The sequence below is a fragment of the Takifugu rubripes genome, chromosome 1 (assembly GCF_901000725.2).
Source record: "Takifugu rubripes chromosome 1, fTakRub1.2, whole genome shotgun sequence".
Taxonomy (NCBI): domain Eukaryota; kingdom Metazoa; phylum Chordata; class Actinopteri; order Tetraodontiformes; family Tetraodontidae; genus Takifugu; species Takifugu rubripes.
Genome location: NC_042285.1, coordinates 27201595 through 27218183, shown reverse-complemented (window position 1 = coordinate 27218183; position 16589 = coordinate 27201595). Strand labels below are relative to the sequence as shown.

General features: G+C 49.0%; 2 protein-coding genes across 2 annotated transcripts; one reads left to right on the top strand and one right to left on the bottom strand.

Moving 5' to 3' along the window:
• Positions 1–1921: 1921 nt before the first annotated feature.
• On the bottom strand, positions 1922–13565 carry fam124a (family with sequence similarity 124 member A). The gene is made up of 4 exons (XM_003962206.3): positions 13295–13565; positions 9197–9228; positions 3368–4134; positions 1922–2125 (listed from the first exon to the last, which is right to left on the bottom strand). The coding sequence occupies exons 1-4, from the start codon at positions 13348–13350 to the stop codon at positions 1958–1960; spliced, it is 1023 nt and encodes a 340-aa protein (XP_003962255.2). The 5' UTR covers positions 13351–13565; the 3' UTR covers positions 1922–1957.
• A 489-nt stretch (positions 13566–14054) lies between these two features.
• Positions 14055–16553, top strand: tsn (translin). The gene is made up of 6 exons (XM_003962207.3): positions 14055–14237; positions 14692–14785; positions 14871–14967; positions 15058–15173; positions 15321–15400; positions 15536–16553. Exons 1-6 carry the CDS (start codon positions 14172–14174, stop codon positions 15758–15760), a joined length of 678 nt encoding a protein of 225 aa, XP_003962256.1. The 5' UTR covers positions 14055–14171; the 3' UTR covers positions 15761–16553.
• The last annotated feature ends 36 nt before the right edge of the window (positions 16554–16589 follow it).

Below are 16589 nucleotides of genomic sequence, written 5' to 3'. Positions count from 1 at the left end.
GGATTAGAGGGGATGCTGGGGTTGGGGCCCGGGGCCAGGCAGCAACAACCACGCCAGCAGCGCCGTGAGCCGGTGTCGCCAGAGCGCCCTGCCAGGTACGCCATGTGGGATTAGAGCCACTACAGAGCTGGCACTGGGAGAGGGGTGAGGCGAGGGGACACGTCCCACGTAGCCCTCAGCTTCCCCTTCCTGCAGGATCCTGTTGAATGCACGTTTTTAGTGGTGGACGGGGTTAACGACGGGACGGGGATTTACTTTTAGCACAATTTGGCTCTGGTCTTTTATAAATACGGCGCCCTCCTAGCTGCTAACCATCAATTATGAACGCAAACATTCAACTTTAGCTGCGTTGCGACGAGTTGATTTGAAAACTCTGACAATAAGTGTAAAAACTGTCTAAAACTGACAGTCAACAAATCTCCGCCTGAAAAACTGTTAAATTAAATTTGTGTAACCCAGTTTAAAATGTGTAATTTTCTTTCTTTTTTTTCTATACAAGCTCAGACATCAGGACGCATTATCAGCATCAACACCTAATACAAATCTCGAGAGGAAAAAAAATAAAATTGATAGCGACATTTCTATTTATTTAGTATTTTTTTCGTTTATGTTGACTCAGTTTTCTCTGGCAAAACAGCGCCCTCTGCTGACACACAGCAAATATGAGAAAATTACAAGTTGAAAAGTTGAATTTGAACTTCTCATCAATTTCTGTTTCATTCAAAATTACTCAAAAAACAAATGCCTCGTTTTCTTTGTAGTTCCCCCTGTGGGCCTAATCTGTAAAAGTAACCGGCCTTTAATAAAATTAACTAAATATATGGTGGATTATATTATTATTTGTAGTATTTTCCACTACACCCCATTGGAAAATACCACAAATACGTGTCAGAAATTGGTATTATTTGGAGAAAGATGCATTGGAGGTACGTACAGTGTCGACATCTTGCCACCAGGGGGCGCCACTGGACCGCTTTCTTCGATTGAAGCGTCGTCTTGGTGGAATGAGGTTTTATGCAATCAACTTTTGGTCAGAGAAGTTCAAAATATAAATACAGTTTATTTAGAACAATGTTAACCCACAAGAGATGCTTGGATATACACAGAATAAATAAAATGAATGAAAAACAAGGTTTGCAGTTACCTTAAAATTGTGGTGTTTGAAACAAACAAGGGACATTGGAATATTCTTTTCTACAGCTACATGATTTGCCCCTTTAAAAGTGTGTTTTCAGTTTCGCAACTTGACATTTAAAATCCGCTGGACTGAAGAATAATCCAGTGCAGTTACAACCAGTTTGAGTTTGTGTCTGGTTTCAACCACCAGGGAGAGCGTGGAGCTCAAATGTAGAATTCTAGGTCTTCTTCTTGTTCTTCAAACTTGTCCACCTCTTCAATGGTTGCACTCATAAGGCTGCAACTGTCAGAATGGTTGAGGGAAACGTCGCTCAGGGATGGAGCAACACTCACGTCTGCACACGAGGCACGTGTCCCCGACAACATGCAGCCACCAGCGGCTGAGAAGACGTTCAGAGTCCGGCCCAGCGTGGCCGCCTTGAAGGAGTTCTCTGCTGGGACAACAGGGGACTGAGAGGCTTCCGTGTCCTCCGGTGGGGCCGATAATGGCCGCGACGTCTGCAGCAGGCTGGACTTTAGGTACGCGGACACGACTGAGAGGTCCACACCGCTGCCTGGATTCACTCTGTCTCCCGTGTCCACGTCGGTCTCCTCCGCCCCGACCAACGCATCCACGTTGAGCCGAAATGGAGGAACGAGAGAGTTGCTCCGTTGGAGGGGGTGGCTCCTGTGATGGGGGCTGGAGGTGGGTCCAGGCGAGGAGCAGGTGGAACGGAAGCTGGCCGAGCCCAGGTTGGGTAGAGAGAACATGGAGCCGGACCGGTGGCTCCTCCCCTGGGTCCTCCGCGGCTCCGCCCACCGCTCCCCCTCCTCAGCATCTTCACACACAGAGGTACGGGCGCTGCGGGGGTTCTGATGGAGGTGGTGGCGCCGGTTCCTGTGGGAGGTAGCATTTCGGGCGATGGTGGGCGGAGCTGAGCTCGGCCCTGCGATCGCGGATGGCGTGCGGGGGGGGGTCTTTGTGGCGTTTGAAGCGTGGAGCTTGGACCTGAGCAGGACGACAAAAAGGTCTACTTTTAAAATTAAACACTTATTCTCAGTTCACCAACGAGCTACAAAGGACGTGAATCCAATCGGACCGGCTGCAGGTTCTTCCATGAATCCAGTGGAAACTAAAGTCTTGCGTTGGTCCCCCCCCCCCCTTTTAGAGCGTCACAGCTGGAGGAGCCATCAGAGCGCCGAGGCCCCCGAGGATCACACCTCCGTTTACAGACCGAAGGTCAGAGAAGCTCTTCCTGCACCACCTCTACACGCTGGAGGGAGCAGGTCTGGGGAACCCTGCAGCCGCCTGTGTAAATCAGCCTGCACAGATGCAGACCCCCCCCCCACCACCACCACCACCACCGCCACCTCTGCCCCGCGCTGATCGACTTTCCACGTTTCAGCTCTGAAACATCGTCTGAAACCAAACAACAGAAGAAGAGACGCCGAGTTTCTCCTGCAGGAGCTCAGAGCTGTTGTTCTGTTGTTGTTGTTCTGCTGGTGAAACCAAATATTTACACTGTGTAAACAACGCTGGAAACATATAATCTAGCAGCAAGCACAGACTTTTGTTGGTGTGTGTTGTGAGCGCAGCTCGGATGCACAAACGTGTTATTTACTGTGGTTTGTGTGTGTCGGGGTGAACGCGTGCGTGCAGCTGCTAATGTGACGTGAGGAGAACACGCTACGCTGGCAGCGAGGGGCCGCAGCAGGGGGTTCTGGGTAATGAGGTTGTTGACAAGCTGATGATCAGACCCTCCCTCTTACAAGCTTTTGTTTTCTCGGGATAAGCAAGGTCAACCAGGGAGCCGACCTTGGAGGACCGAAACGAGCACAAACGACCAATAATCCAGGACCCCAGGGGGCGGGGCTGAAGACCCCAGGGGGGGAGTTAAACCACATACATGTGCTGCATTGTCATGATAGATTAGCTGAGCGGGCCAGCCGCTACTCTTCCAATCTGGGTAATGGGCTGCTGCTTAATCAGCTTGAACTTTCCAAATGTCTTATCTGCCACAGCCTGGACCCACGAGCCCTTTGAAACCGATACCGGTCCAGGGAACCCCCTGCCCACAGACTGTGTGTGTTTTCCTGAAGATAAATGGACTGGAAGGGGCTAAAAATGCCTTTGGGTACAAAAGCACGTCTATTGGGCTGATTGGAGACCCTAAATTACCCCTGTGTGTGTATGTGTGTGTGTGTGTGTGTGTGTGTGAGAAAGGCTCACAAATCTGCAGGAACCTCTCACCTGCAGCAGGATCTTGTTCCCGTCGTAGTCCTCCGTCTGCCAGCGGACCTCGCTGATGGGGCCGCAGGGGTGGGGCAGGAGGGGCACCAACGCCCCCACATCTCGCACCCTCACCTCCATCACTGCGGACTCCAGAACCACTGGCTTCTGACCCCGCGGAAGCCTCTTAAAGGACAGCTGGATCTCCATTTCCGGGTTGGAATAAACCACGAAGAAGCAGAAGTCCTCCTTCTTCTGCGCGACCCTCCGCTGCAGCAGCAGCTTGTACAGTCGCACCATGTCGCCGTAGTTCTCATGCTGACAGTAGACGGTGAATCGCACGATTTCTTTCCCATAGTGGACCTGTCGGACCGCCCACAGCGGCGTGCCGGGCGACAGCGTGAAGAAGTCCTGGCTGCAGGGGGTCAGGGGGAGCATCCGCCGGCCGTTGCTGACCTGCTCCGTGTGGTGGTAGCGCCACGGAGGCCTCTGCAGAGTGCGGTGCAGCATCAGCACCTCCTCCTCGCCGCCGCACGCCTCCTGGAGGAACAGGATGACCGCCAGAGCCGGCTGACAGGCCGGGCCCAGGTCGCCGTTGCGATGCTGCCCGGCTCGGGGTCGCTGGGAGAGCGAGGCCCGCTCGGAGATCCGGAACAGCTGCAGCTCGGGGTGAACGCACGCTAGGATGGAATCGGCGGCGCGCTGCAGGATCTCGCCTTCGCCGGGGTCGGCGATGAGGTGGACGCTGACGAGGAAGGGATCCTGGAGCTCACCCATCGATAAATCACCTCCACGTGCAACAGCATCAAATAAAAAGGGGGGGGGGGGGGGGTGAAAGTTAATGGTGATGTTTTATATTAAGTTGGTGATGAAGTGAAATCATGAGGATTTGAAGCAGGAAACTGAATCCTGGGACTTTTTCTGACTCGTGCCTCCATCTGTTTACCCTTCTACCCCCCCCCCCACCCCCCCGCAGACCCATGTGGAGAAGGCTCCTCTGTGGAGGCTCATTAGTGCCATTAGGAGGTGATTAGTGGAGTCCAGAGGAATGTTCCCGAGCACGATGTGATGCACTCAGGTGTGGCTTCTTTTGACGTCTCAGGGGACTCGTCCCATTTAGGAGATTCTGAGACTGGAGAGTCTCTGCTCGGCTTTGCCAAGGTAACCATCAGGTAACTGAGCCGCTCAGGCTTTAAATGTGTCAGAGCGGGACCCAGAATGTGACACAAAAGTCCCAAAATCTGTTCAGAAAACCCCAAAAGTGCTACAGGATCCGAAGTTTTTGGAGAATTTATCTGGGATTCACATACAATGGCAGGAACGCTGTCCTGGTGTTTGTCTGGAAGCTGTAAATACAGCAGGATCAGGAGCGATCAGGTTTAAAGCAAACACACACACACACACACACACACACACACACACACACACGGGACACCACTCTCATTAAGGGCAGCTCGATCCCATTAGAATCAGTGTCCGTCTCGCTGCCCTGCTGCTGCTATCATGACAGCAAACATCTGAAGTGCAGGAAACTTTGGGGGTTTTCTGATCTGTTCATATTCAAAAGATCACAGAAAACTGACCTGAGACCAGCGGGGGGGGGGGGGGGGGGGGGGGGGGGTCCTGATCACCCTTCCAGTTGAAGCGGACCCCAGCCCTCGATGGGTGGCCCATAATAAAAGTAATGAGAATAATAATAATAATACTGGAGAACCAACCTGGCTGAAACGAGTCTGAACGACGAAGACACGGATGGAGCCGCTTGTTGAGTGTCAAAAGTGTCTTCAAAAAGATGCTAACGGGTAGCAAAGTGAGGACAGGACTCAAGTTTAAGATTAATTATGTAGAACATTTATCAACATAATATTTAACTGAACCTACAGAAATCCACGACCTTTGCTGTAGTCGTCAGTTATGACTGAGCAAGTAAAGTTCTAAATAACACCAAAAGAACCACTACAGTGCATAAATGCCATGATCGGAACCAGACTCATGGTCCCCCCCCTCCTGCATTAGCAATAGGAGTTAATTAGAAGCTGGCACAAAGAGGCCTAAATTAGAGATTAAATCAGGCCAATCCTGTGAGGGGGGAGACGGGTTGGTGTTGAGATCTGGAGGAGAGTGTCTCCAATCTCCTAATCCACTCCTGATTTAGGCCCTACAGCTCTGACTCCACCACACACACACACACACACACACATACACACACACTCATGTGTCAGCACAACCATCCAACACACACACAGGCAAATCAATTTACACATTAATAGACGGGTCTGTCATTTCTAATACCAGCCAAGTTTTCTTTGCATATAAGTGCTAACTGGCAACATATGCTCCCCCCCCCCACCCCCCCACCACACACGATGACGTAAGATAAAACAACACGCCTCCTTCCAGTGGCCCCTGCACATATGAGAGTGATTAGGAGGGAAAACGCAACTATAAGGCCTCTGTGTGTGTTTATGTGTGTGTGTGCATGAGAGGTTCAGCCATCTTTAGCTAGTTTGGCTCTCGGTCAAAACAAATGTGTGAGGATTGGGGGGGGGGGGGGTGATTTGGAATGCCGGATTTTCTGGTGGACATAAAGGAAAGTGTAAATTCTTGGATGAGGCATCCTAAACTTGACACTTATATTCCTACAGCTGGAACGTCCTGGGTGTGTGTGTGGTGTGTGTGTCACTTTTCCTGCTGTGCTTCCACGTCGCCCCAGCAGACATGAAGAGTCGCTGACTCCAGTGAGAGCGCGCTCAATAACTCATTATCACGAGGGGCCACAACAAGGCTGACAGACAGAACCGCTTCAATTAAAGCCCTAAGATGGCTGACTGGATGCACACACACACACACACACACACACAGCCTGGGTCGATGCACGCACGAGAGCGGGAACGTGCACAGACGACCAGCAGGTGAGAGGTGAATCAGGTGTCCCAGCATGCATCATTTCCTCCAGGACCGGAGCGTCACCACATCAGGGTCGTCAGTTAAGTTAAAATTAGTTGGAAGTAAAGTATGTAATTAAGAGGGGTTGAGGGAGGTGGAGCCATTGCACGTACGTAGCTGTGTGTGTGTGTGTGTGTGTGTGTGTGTGTGTGTGTGTGTGTGTGTGTGAGAGTGAGAGAGAGATAAAACAACAATGGGTGATGCGTAACCACTCCCTCCTGTGCAAGTGAAACCTCTGAAGTCTGGAATGAAGGAGCGGTGGCGTCTCCTGGCCACAGAATTCAGCGACGAAGGCGTGAAAACGCCACCGGGGAAGTGAAATTGGGCCGCGACCACAGTGCACGCCCTGATTTTCAAAGGGAACAAATTGACGCTTGTCGTATAAAAGCCAATTACGACCAAAAATACATTTTTAAAAGGAGATTGCGGCAAAAGTTTGGCGCCCCAGCGACCTTTTGCGGTACTGCACCCAAACTGTAACAGCACTTAATTTTTTCATTCAGCAGAGAGCAAATAAAGCTATTACTGGACTAAATCATCCTAACCTTAAAAAAAGACTTTGTGTTGTGTTTTTTGAAGCATGAACTAATACAAATGACAAATGACAAATATTCCAGCAGAACAATAGCCGGGCCAGCCCCTCCTGTGTTTACGAGTGCACGGGTGGTTTACGTCAGACATTTATCACACCACAGAAAAGCAGATTAGTGTGCAAGCAAATTCCAGGACTTTAAACTAAAAACTGAAATGGAAGCAGCTTCTTTCTGCCTGCAGCTGCAACGCCAGACTTTCCTTCAGGGGAGTAAAACGAACCTTTACAGGCTGCTGCTCTTTCAGCGCTGAACTTTTCAGCGTCTGACACACAACAGTGAGGCTCCTGTTCCAGTGCTGGCCAGCAGATCTGAGCAACGTGCACGCACACATGGTCCTGCTTCTCCTAATCTGCTGCCAGTCTGAGCTGAAATAACAAGAGCCGGTTCTGTCTGGCCGTTGTGCTCAGACAGCAGGACGAGTCTGGAACGCATGATTAACAAGCTCCCCGACAAAGATTCAATTATCTTTATTCAGCTTCCAGAGGAAGTGTGGAGAAACAGAGGAAGAGAAGAAAGAAGGAAGTGGTGATGGAGGTGGTTTGTGACAGGCTGTCAGCTGCCAGGTTCACCTGCTGGAGGCAGAAGGTGGGGAAGCCCTCCACTCCCAGGCTGCAGGAGCTGCTTTCATCCCCACTCCCACTCTCTTTCAGCTACTCCCAGCTACTCTGCTGGGTCTATCCCAGCAGCAAAGAGGCTCCAGTCAACGTGCACGACCACCAACATGCAACCTCCACACAGCTGGAATCGAACCCAGAAGCTTCTGGCTCCGAGTATATAGAAAAGAGAAAATTTTACATGAAGAAGAGAGGAAAATGAGAAAAGCTGACAGCTTTATGTTGGTTTGTGGTGGTTTGGGTGCTGGTGATGAGTTTGTGAGGACAAATGTGAGCAAACATCTGGAGCGACCCCTCCCCCTCCGGCCCAAAAGGCCGCCGACTGCCGGCTTTTGTCGTGTTGCTATTAATCTCGTGCCGATTTCTCGGACATAAAAGACTCACTGAAGTGTCTAATCTGCTCATTTATTTATCCTTTCTCCTCCGTCAGCTCATCTCCATCAGGAAGTTTGTGTTTTTGCACGTTCCTGTTGGTCAAGAGCGACCCCGGAGCTGAGGACCCCCCCCGTCTGGGGGTCGGGGTCAAAGGTCACTCAGGAACAGACTCAACCCTCCGCGATGCTGCACGCGGCAGCTGCAGCCGGCACAACGGCAGGCTGATGGTCCACAACCAGGAAGGGAGGTTGGAGCTGCAGGCAGCTGTTTAATGAAGGAAAAGAACCGACCTGATCCTGCATGAACTTCCCCCTCTGCTCCCACAGAAGGATGGAGCTTTGATCCCTGCTTGGACTCCTGAGAGGCTGCTGGCGTCCCCGCCTGCTTTACATCTACACGCCAGCACACTGATGTCGTTTAAGCTCCATAACTGAGGCTTTGGGCTCCCTCCAGCTACTTTTACCCAACAGCCTCTGGAGTCCAACTTTGGAATGTTGGTGGTTTGTATCAATCAATCTGACTCCGGGAGGCTCATGCCCGGTCTGAGCCGAGGTCAGAGATGAAGGGTAGGACCACCTGTACAAACAGGCGTCCCCTCTCGTCTAGAACAACGGCGGAGATGCTGGAGACCCAGGAGGCAGCAGAACAACCACACACCACGTCCTGCCACATTTACAAAGGCTTCATCCATCTGTCTCCGTCAGCCCCAGCGTTCCATCCAGGATCGCCAGGTTTCAGGATCATTATTCATGCTGCAGCTTTGTGGAGACCCGGGACAACAGGAAGTAAACGTGAAGCGAGAACAACCTGGTGGCGTTGACCCCTCGAACCAACGCCATCTACGAGGCGACGTCCTGGAACTAAAATATAGAGCTGGAACTGAAATCCCATCGCATCAATCACACGTTTCACAGGAATTCTCAAGTTAGCTTCTAACTGTGGTCGCTGGTTTTCTGACATGTGCCAAGAGCCGGTTCCAGTCCCAGAGAGGGGAAATACCGATCCACAAACCGCCGGGTCCCTCCGAGTGGGTCCGTGCCCGTCTCTGTATAGGAGACCAGAGCAATGATCTCATTCCAGATATAACCCCCCCCCCACTGTGAAAGGCCCAACGACCCGGCAGCCCGAATGGTGAGAGGTCACGACCTCTGCGATCTCAGATCTTCAGTCGCGTTTAGACTGCATCCAAAAACCCGCCGGGCGACCTCAAACATTAATTATAACAATAGAAGAAGAGCTGGTGTCAAATAATGACAAGAAACGTGCGTTTGAATGTGTGAAAGTCCTCTTTCTAAAGGTTTGTGTGGCGTTGGTTTACTTACTGCTCGTTGAGGACAAGGGGCTGTAATCAGACCTGCGAGAGAGAGAGAGAGAGAGATATAGAGTGAGAGAGAGAGAGAGAGAGAGAGAGGGAGAGAGAGAGAGAGGGCACAGGGGTCAAGGCAGGGCGTTTACAGGAGGACGCGGCGCTCCTTCACACACAGATCTGACGTCTGGATGCGGCCCCGCTGAGGAGGTCACCAAATGTGCACGTTTGACTGTGGTTTTGATCTGGAGGGGGAAACACCGGCGTACTCTCCACCGCCTCTGCAGTCCAGTGTGTGTAACACACTCAATGTGTGTAACACACTCATGCTGATGATGTGTTTCTTTAAAAGAATCTGCTCACACGTTCCTCAGCTAAGGAAATAAGGGGCTGTTCTGTCAAGCTTCTTGTGAGTATAAATAAAGAGAAGTTCCAGCAAACACACACAGTATTTCTCTGAATGCACAACAGGCCCCTGTGGTGCATCATTACAGAGGAGCCGACGTTTATTTGTGTTCCCTCCAAAGCCTAGATGACAAGATAAGCATCGATCTCAGTTTAATGTGCGGTGGGGCTGCGTTTGAAGCCCGTCATCACCAGGGAAAACAAGAGGCCGCGTGTTGTTACAAACTCTGATTTACATTTAGCAAATGAAACTCCATCTGTTTACTATGGGAAAAATCTGTAATTTAGGGTTTGTAGGCAGATTTGCACCACTGTCGTCGAAGTATAATTAACCTGATTCTGTTAAGGGGTCGGCTCCAACAGAGAGAAACATTCTGATTACGCCGACTCATCAGTTTTGATTTGGCTCTTTACCAGTTCAAAGCCTTTTAGAGAAAGCTGCTGGATGAGGGGAAGTAGAAAGATCACACAGATTAGACACATCTTTTTAATTAAAACTAAAACTACTGATTCCAGCATCTGGTTTGCATTAATTAGCCGCTTTAAAATTCTCTGCAGAGTGAGACAGAAACGCATGTTAGCATCAATTTTAGCGATGCTTGCGTGTGCTCTGGTCCCCCCCCCCCCCAGTCTTTTCTTCCTCCCCCACCTTAAGAAATGACCTCATCCACTCTCACCCGTGTCCAATCGTCTGCTCCCCCCTCGCTGTGTGTTTTTAAGCCATCTTCTCCTTCACACCTGAGCCGCTCTCTTCTCGTGTGGCGTTCTAGTGTTCGGGTTAGACGGCCGTGCGGATCAGCTCGGCCTCAGGAGAAGGAGGAGGATTTTGTGTCGATGTTTTTAGAGGATTCTTTCCAGATGTGTCCCGTTTAATCCTCCCATGTCTTAGATTTCTTCTCATCATCAATAGAAAAAAGGCCATTAACGTAGCGATGCTAGCTGCCATCCTACACGTGCTACAATTCTCTGACCCTTGGATGAAAGCTCGAACGTTACGGACTTTATTAGTCCCGCAGCCTCTCTGTGACTCTAAACTAATCAGGCCTCCTGAACTGCAGACAGCAGGAAAGAGAGGAGCGAGTATGCTTCCTGCAGCAGGACGCTATTAATCTAAGTAACAGGCATTAGCTGCACAGACAAAAGACTGGGGGGAGTGTGGGAAGATGTGAGCAGAGGGGGATGATGAGGTACTGCAGAGGGGAATATGTTGGAGAAGGGAGCCAAGGAAAAGATAAATATGGAGAGAAAATTATAAACGAGCGGAAGGAAGCAGAGTGATGATGGGAGCGGACAGGAAAAGGTAAAAGGGAATAAAAGTGCAGCTTGGACGTCTTTATAAGGGAGCGGAGTCCGAGGGAGCTGCAGGCCCGCATCCCTCGGGTGTGTCTCTGGCTTCCTGCCTGCTGCACAGCTTGTTAGCATCTTCTCTGCTGCTCCTGGAGCTGCAGCTTTTTTTCCCATCATCTTCCATTTCTAAAGACAATAAGCAGAAGTCGACCCGATGGGCTCGTGGGTGAATCATCAGGGGTCTCTGGAGATGACTGAGTTCTGTTATCGCTGATTTGGTTGGGGGGGGGGGGGGGGGGGGGGGGGGTAGTACAAGTGGGAAAACTATGAGGGAAAGTAACTGCAAAAGTAATTGTTCCCAACTTTGACCTGACCAGGTTCAGGTGACTCTGAACAACAGAAATCTGCGACCACGGAAACAAGCGAGCGCTGACAGAAGGCTGCCTCATGCTCCCAGCAGATAACTAGATAACTACCCCAGATAACTACCTGCACAGCTTCTTTATTTGGTTGAGTTCCGAATCTTTCCTTTTATTCCCGTGCATTCAAACAACAAACCAAAAGATGAGACAAGGCTGAGCTTGACTGGGGTGGTAAGTCCAAAGCTAACGTGACCATGCTAACCTAGCTAGTAGCTGCTTGCTAATGGCTGTTGCGTGACTCCAGAGGTGACAGAGCGTCTCAGTGTGTCCCGTGTGAGTGAAGAATAGCTCATTCTCACTCCCAGGGTTACAGCAAGCAGTTGCCATAGAAACTCAAAGATGATACTTTGCTGAATGACCTTTATCACGTCCAAAAAACATTCAACTACAGGCTGCACGCTTCAGACTGAGGAGCGCAGCAGGAAACTGGGGAGGATGAATCAGTTTGGGAAGTGTTGAAGGCGTGGCGGCGGAGGATGTGACCCTGGCAGAGGCCACGTTCTCCAGTTATCAGCTGCTTTTCCAGCCGTGTCAGCATTTTCTGCAGCGGTTTCAGAGGCTTTTCTCTTGAAAGCTCCAGGCTGGACCGGTTATGATCCACATAATATGTTTGCACAAGCACGACAGAATGAAAAACACTGGAGAGGCAAACAAAGTGCAGACTTATTTGTAAAAATACGGCATTTGTCACCTTAATTTTGCCTTTTTTATGCTCTAAAGCTGAACCCGAAGTTGTCAGTTGTTGCTCCTTCTTTTTGACTGGAGCCATTAACAAGAAGAGGAAGCCATTATTGGACTGTTCAAAATAAACTGATCCGAGAGAAACAAAAGAGAGAGGGGGGGGGGGGGGAGATCGCTGTCAGAGGGTCCAATCAGGAAAAGCCTACATGAAAGTAAATCCAGAGTTTCCGACAAGGAGAGATTCAGGGAACAGGAAGGTCAGATTAGACATGTGAAAACATCTGTCACGTTCAAGGACTCCAGACGTGGAGCAGTGGCTGTAAAAGGATTTGCATCAGATAATACAATCAGCGCTTTCAGCTGCAATTATGTGGTTTGGCCAAATGTTTGGGTCCACTCAAAACCAAGGCTTTCTGCATTAAAAAGCCTGTAATTCTGTTTAAAAACACATCAAAACTGCTGGACCTTTGCTCTTAAATGACTGCCGAATGTCTGCACTTTGCCCACCTTGATTCTTTTATTTTAATTCCACTGTGGGGGGGGGGGGGGGGGGGGGGGGGGGGGCACAGGGGGTTCTGTTCTACCACAACACTACAGCCAGTCGTAACATACCGCAGCAGAAACTGAGGCTCATCTTTGTTTAGTGTCTGGAAACAGAGGAAAGACATTCATTCCACTCTGTGGTGACAGAAAATTCTCTCTGGCTGCTCGTTCGCTACCAACTAAGTTGGTCTCAACTTTCCACTGAGGAACTGAGACCACACCTCCTCCATATGTCTCCTCCAGCCAAATAATCCACAGCCAGCTGATAAAGTTGAGATTGTGTATGTTTGCTGTATTTCTAAATGCATTCTGATGATCAGAGCTGTGAGAGGAACAGGATTATTCTCGTTACATCATCGTTTCTCTCATCAAAGCATCAAAGGGTGGCGTTTGAATCAGTTTTTATGGCCACAACCAGACTTCAATGACAGGAACTTTGTGAATCGTGTTAAAGTCCCTTCCAGTAGTTTATCTGTGCAGAAAGTCGTGATCTCGTTTCTTAAATAATCAGATTAAGTGTAGTTATTAGTAAAATTAATGTTTATAAAATTAAAGCGAAACGTTCAGGGAACTTTGGGTCGTAAGAATGACAAAAATAAACACTTATTTCTCATGTCGTCCTATTTTCTTGCTTTTGTCAAAACAAAATTTTTCATATAAAAAGGGTAGAAAAATGCCAAATTGTTCTTAGAAATGTAAATGATTAATTAGCACTCCCTGGTCCAATCTAAATGTGTAAATATTAGAAGTTCTGTGTGGTTCGGTGCCTCGCTCACCCTGCGGTCTCCGCTCCTGAGTCAACGCACTCATCTTCTGTTGAGGTCTTCTCCATCTCACAGAGGCTGAACAACAGCGAGCTGCATCCTAACAAACTCAGAGGAAACTAACGAAACGAGCCTTCCCGGCCGGTCAATCGCCTCTTCTGCGACTCTTTGCACGCTGAAATGTTCGACACCGGAGCTGCAGCAACAGGCGACTCACCGCGGCGAGACGCCACATGGGTGCTTTACGAGCCGCCGGAAATCCGACAACTTCTGTGGCCTCCGCTGAAACATCGCTTTATTTCATCCTTAATGCGTATGTCAGTTCGCTAGGCGATTATGGATAATTCTGAGTTATCGTTTACTTTATGTAGGCCGTATTACGAAACTACAAAAACATTTTCGCCATCAGAAATGTTGGGAAATTATAAACACCCAGGATTAAACCTTTTTGTGCGTTTGTAGTAGGTGCGTGGGGTTTTGTCCGAGGTGTCTCTAAAGACTACATTATTAAGATTGTTGGTTTGTTGCCATCAAGTGGCTTGATGGTGTACTACATCAGAATGCAAAAAAGATAAATATATTTATTTTAGAAACTCACTTTAACCCTATAAAAAAGTACATCGGAATATATATATTTGCAGGGCTATCCCACTGCGTTCCTGTAAAAATGCTTGTGTGTGTTAGGAAGGTATTAAAGTATTACATATTTTGTTTGAATAAAAAGAACAACATGAACACGAGTGATACTGTTGTCGCTTGGAAGTGACGTCGTCTCTGCGCGCCGCAGACAGAAGAGAGGCGGGTGGGGGGATTGCGCACGCTGGTGTTCTTCACTCATTAGCAGCACAAGCTTATTTTACGGGTCCGGGAAGCTCGGTTCTGATCAGAAATGTCGGTCACGGAGATGTTCAGTAATCTCCAGGGTTTTCTAAGCGCAGACCAGGACGTCAGAGAGGTTTGAATGAATAACTCGCCACAAAACACTGTATCTAGCGTTCACAGATAGTCGGCTAATCTTAGCAGCTAACTTTAGCCACGTTTTGCAGATGCAATTATTTGCAATTCCCAGCAGCCAGAAATATAACAACAATTGTGAAAAAATAAAGCGAATTCTGACAACACATTTAGCGGCTTTCCTCATTTAGCGTTTAGGTTTGTGTTTCTCTCTGACATTTATTGAGCAAATTGTGCTTAAACGCTTCCAGTTATTAACTCTAATGTTCCTCTGAATGACATTTTGTTAGACAGGTTTAGGAGAAGTTGTTCCAGTTTTCTTTAAACCTTGCAATTTCGTAAGCATCCTTTAGCCACCTGACGTGTCTCTGGAACCTCACATTAGCCCACTCACAATAATACTGAAATATTTAGCTTTTTGTCATCTTCATCATCATGGATGACTTCTGTTGTAGGACATCCGCAAGGTGGTCCAGACGCTGGAGCAGACCGCCAGAGAAATACTAACAGTCCTCCAAAGTGTCCACCAACCATCTGGCTTCAAAGAAAGTGAGCGCGCGTGACAACGTGACGCGATCCTCTCCGAGCCAAACACGTCGACCTCCTAAAACGCCTCCTCTCTTTTCTCCTCTAGTTCCAGCTAAATGCGCTAGAGCACGGGAGCTGTTTTGCACTGTCAAGACGCACATTGCACAGCTGAAGACAAGATTTCCTGCGGAGCAGTATTACAGGTTGGATCCTGTGACTTATTTTATGTGTCCTGAATTTAGTTTGGGTCTGAAATGATGCTGAAGTAATCAACTTGATTTCTCCCACTCGAGGTTCCATGAACACTGGCGCTTTGTCCTGCAGCGTCTGGCTTTCTTATCCGCCTTCGTCGTCTACCTGGAGAGTGAAAATCTTGTGACTCGAGACGAAGTGGCCCAGATTCTGGGCAGTAGGTTCCAGTTTGTGTGTCGCGTCCTGCAACTGCCATGTGTTGAGTCTGATCAGTCATCTGGCTGATTCAGTGGAAGAAAAATCCTGTTCTCCAAAGCACAATCATTTCATTCATGTTTGTGTTTGTATCCCTGCCTCGGTGCAGTTGAGGTGGTCCAAGACAAAGGTTTTCACCTGGATCTGGAGGACTACCTGGCGGGTGTGCTGATCATGGCCAGTGAACTGGTGAGCCTGTAGTCTGTTGTGCTTTTCCTTCAGTGATAATGAGGTTGAAACAAGGGTTTTACGGCTGTGAGCTCACAGGAAAAGTGGGAATTTGAGACCCTTTGTCATTTGAGCCCGGTGTGCTTTTTCCTCCAGTCCCGGTTGGCCGTCAACAGCGTGACCGCGGGAGATTACACCCGGCCCATCCGCATATCCAACTTCATCAACGAGCTGGACTCAGGATTCCGCCTGCTCAACCTGAAGAACGACCCTTTGCGGAAGCGCTACGACGGCCTCAAATATGACGTGAAGAAGATCGAGGAGGTGGTCTACGACCTGTCCATCCGCGGGCTGGCCAAGGAGGCGGAGTCTGTGTCGTAGAAGTAGCCTTTAAAGCCGCGTGATTGGCTGTGGGAGCCGGAGGGGCGGCGGCCCCGCCGACGCTGCCTGGGGGGCGGAAGCCCCCGAGGCTGAAGCCACTGTGGACGTGCTGTGTGAGTGTTTTCGTGCAAGCGCGTGCACGGGGAGCGTTGTAAAGGCACGGCAGTCTGGGTCACTTTAAATGTTTTGGATGACCTGTTTTTTTTACTGTTATAAGGGTGTTTATAGCAGATTTTCTTGTGAATCGTGTTCGGTTTGAGAAGCTCGTTTCCAGAGAATTCCACGTGTTTCATAATTGTGTTTGTTAAAAAGACAGAACAAAATGTGAAATGGAGTTTTCTTGCTGACCAGTTGTTAATAAATAGTTGGTGATGTTTTCCTGCACTTCAAGTCCAGACACCGGGAGCCTCATTTATCTGGGATCCGAACTCAAATCTTATCATGTTCCGACGATTTGGACCCAAACTGGGCCGGAACTGAGGCTCCGGGACAGTCGGAGCCCACGAATGACGCACGTTGGTGGAGGTTATCAGTTGTAAAGGCCAATGTTAATGTTTTATTTGTTGACTTTAAGTCTTTTTTTTTTTAACCAGAGGCAAATGAACAAAATAGGTCCCTGGTCATGCTACTACGGAGGGAACCTTTACTCCTTTTGCTCTTTGCCTCTCAACCTACAGTAGATTTTATGTATATATTTTTTAGGTATTTTTCCTTTTGTGATTTGGTTTAAAAGTGCACGTGTTTATTTCCTGTCTTTGAATTGTTTGAATCGACATTAAATATATTTCTAGTCTTCGTCAAAGCTTCAGTTTTAAAAAAAAACACACTG

Excerpts from the sequence above, each read along its gene's own strand:
- fam124a (XM_003962206.3), bottom strand. The coding sequence starts at position 13,350 with ATGGAGAAGACCTCAACAGAAGATGAGTGCGTTGACTCAGGAGCGGAG. Across the intron at positions 4,135-9,196 it reads CCCCTTGTCCTCAACGAGCA|GTGATTTATCGATGGGTGAG; the intron begins GTAAGTAAACCA and ends TTGCACGTGGAG. Across the intron at positions 2,126-3,367 it reads GGAACAAGATCCTGCTGCAG|GTCCAAGCTCCACGCTTCAA; the intron begins GTGAGAGGTTCC and ends CGTCCTGCTCAG.
- tsn (XM_003962207.3), top strand. The coding sequence starts at position 14,172 with ATGTCGGTCACGGAGATGTTCAGTAATCTCCAGGGTTTTCTAAGCGCA. Across the intron at positions 14,786-14,870 it reads ACCATCTGGCTTCAAAGAAA|TTCCAGCTAAATGCGCTAGA; the intron begins GTGAGCGCGCGT and ends TTTCTCCTCTAG. Across the intron at positions 15,174-15,320 it reads AGTGGCCCAGATTCTGGGCA|TTGAGGTGGTCCAAGACAAA; the intron begins GTAGGTTCCAGT and ends GCCTCGGTGCAG.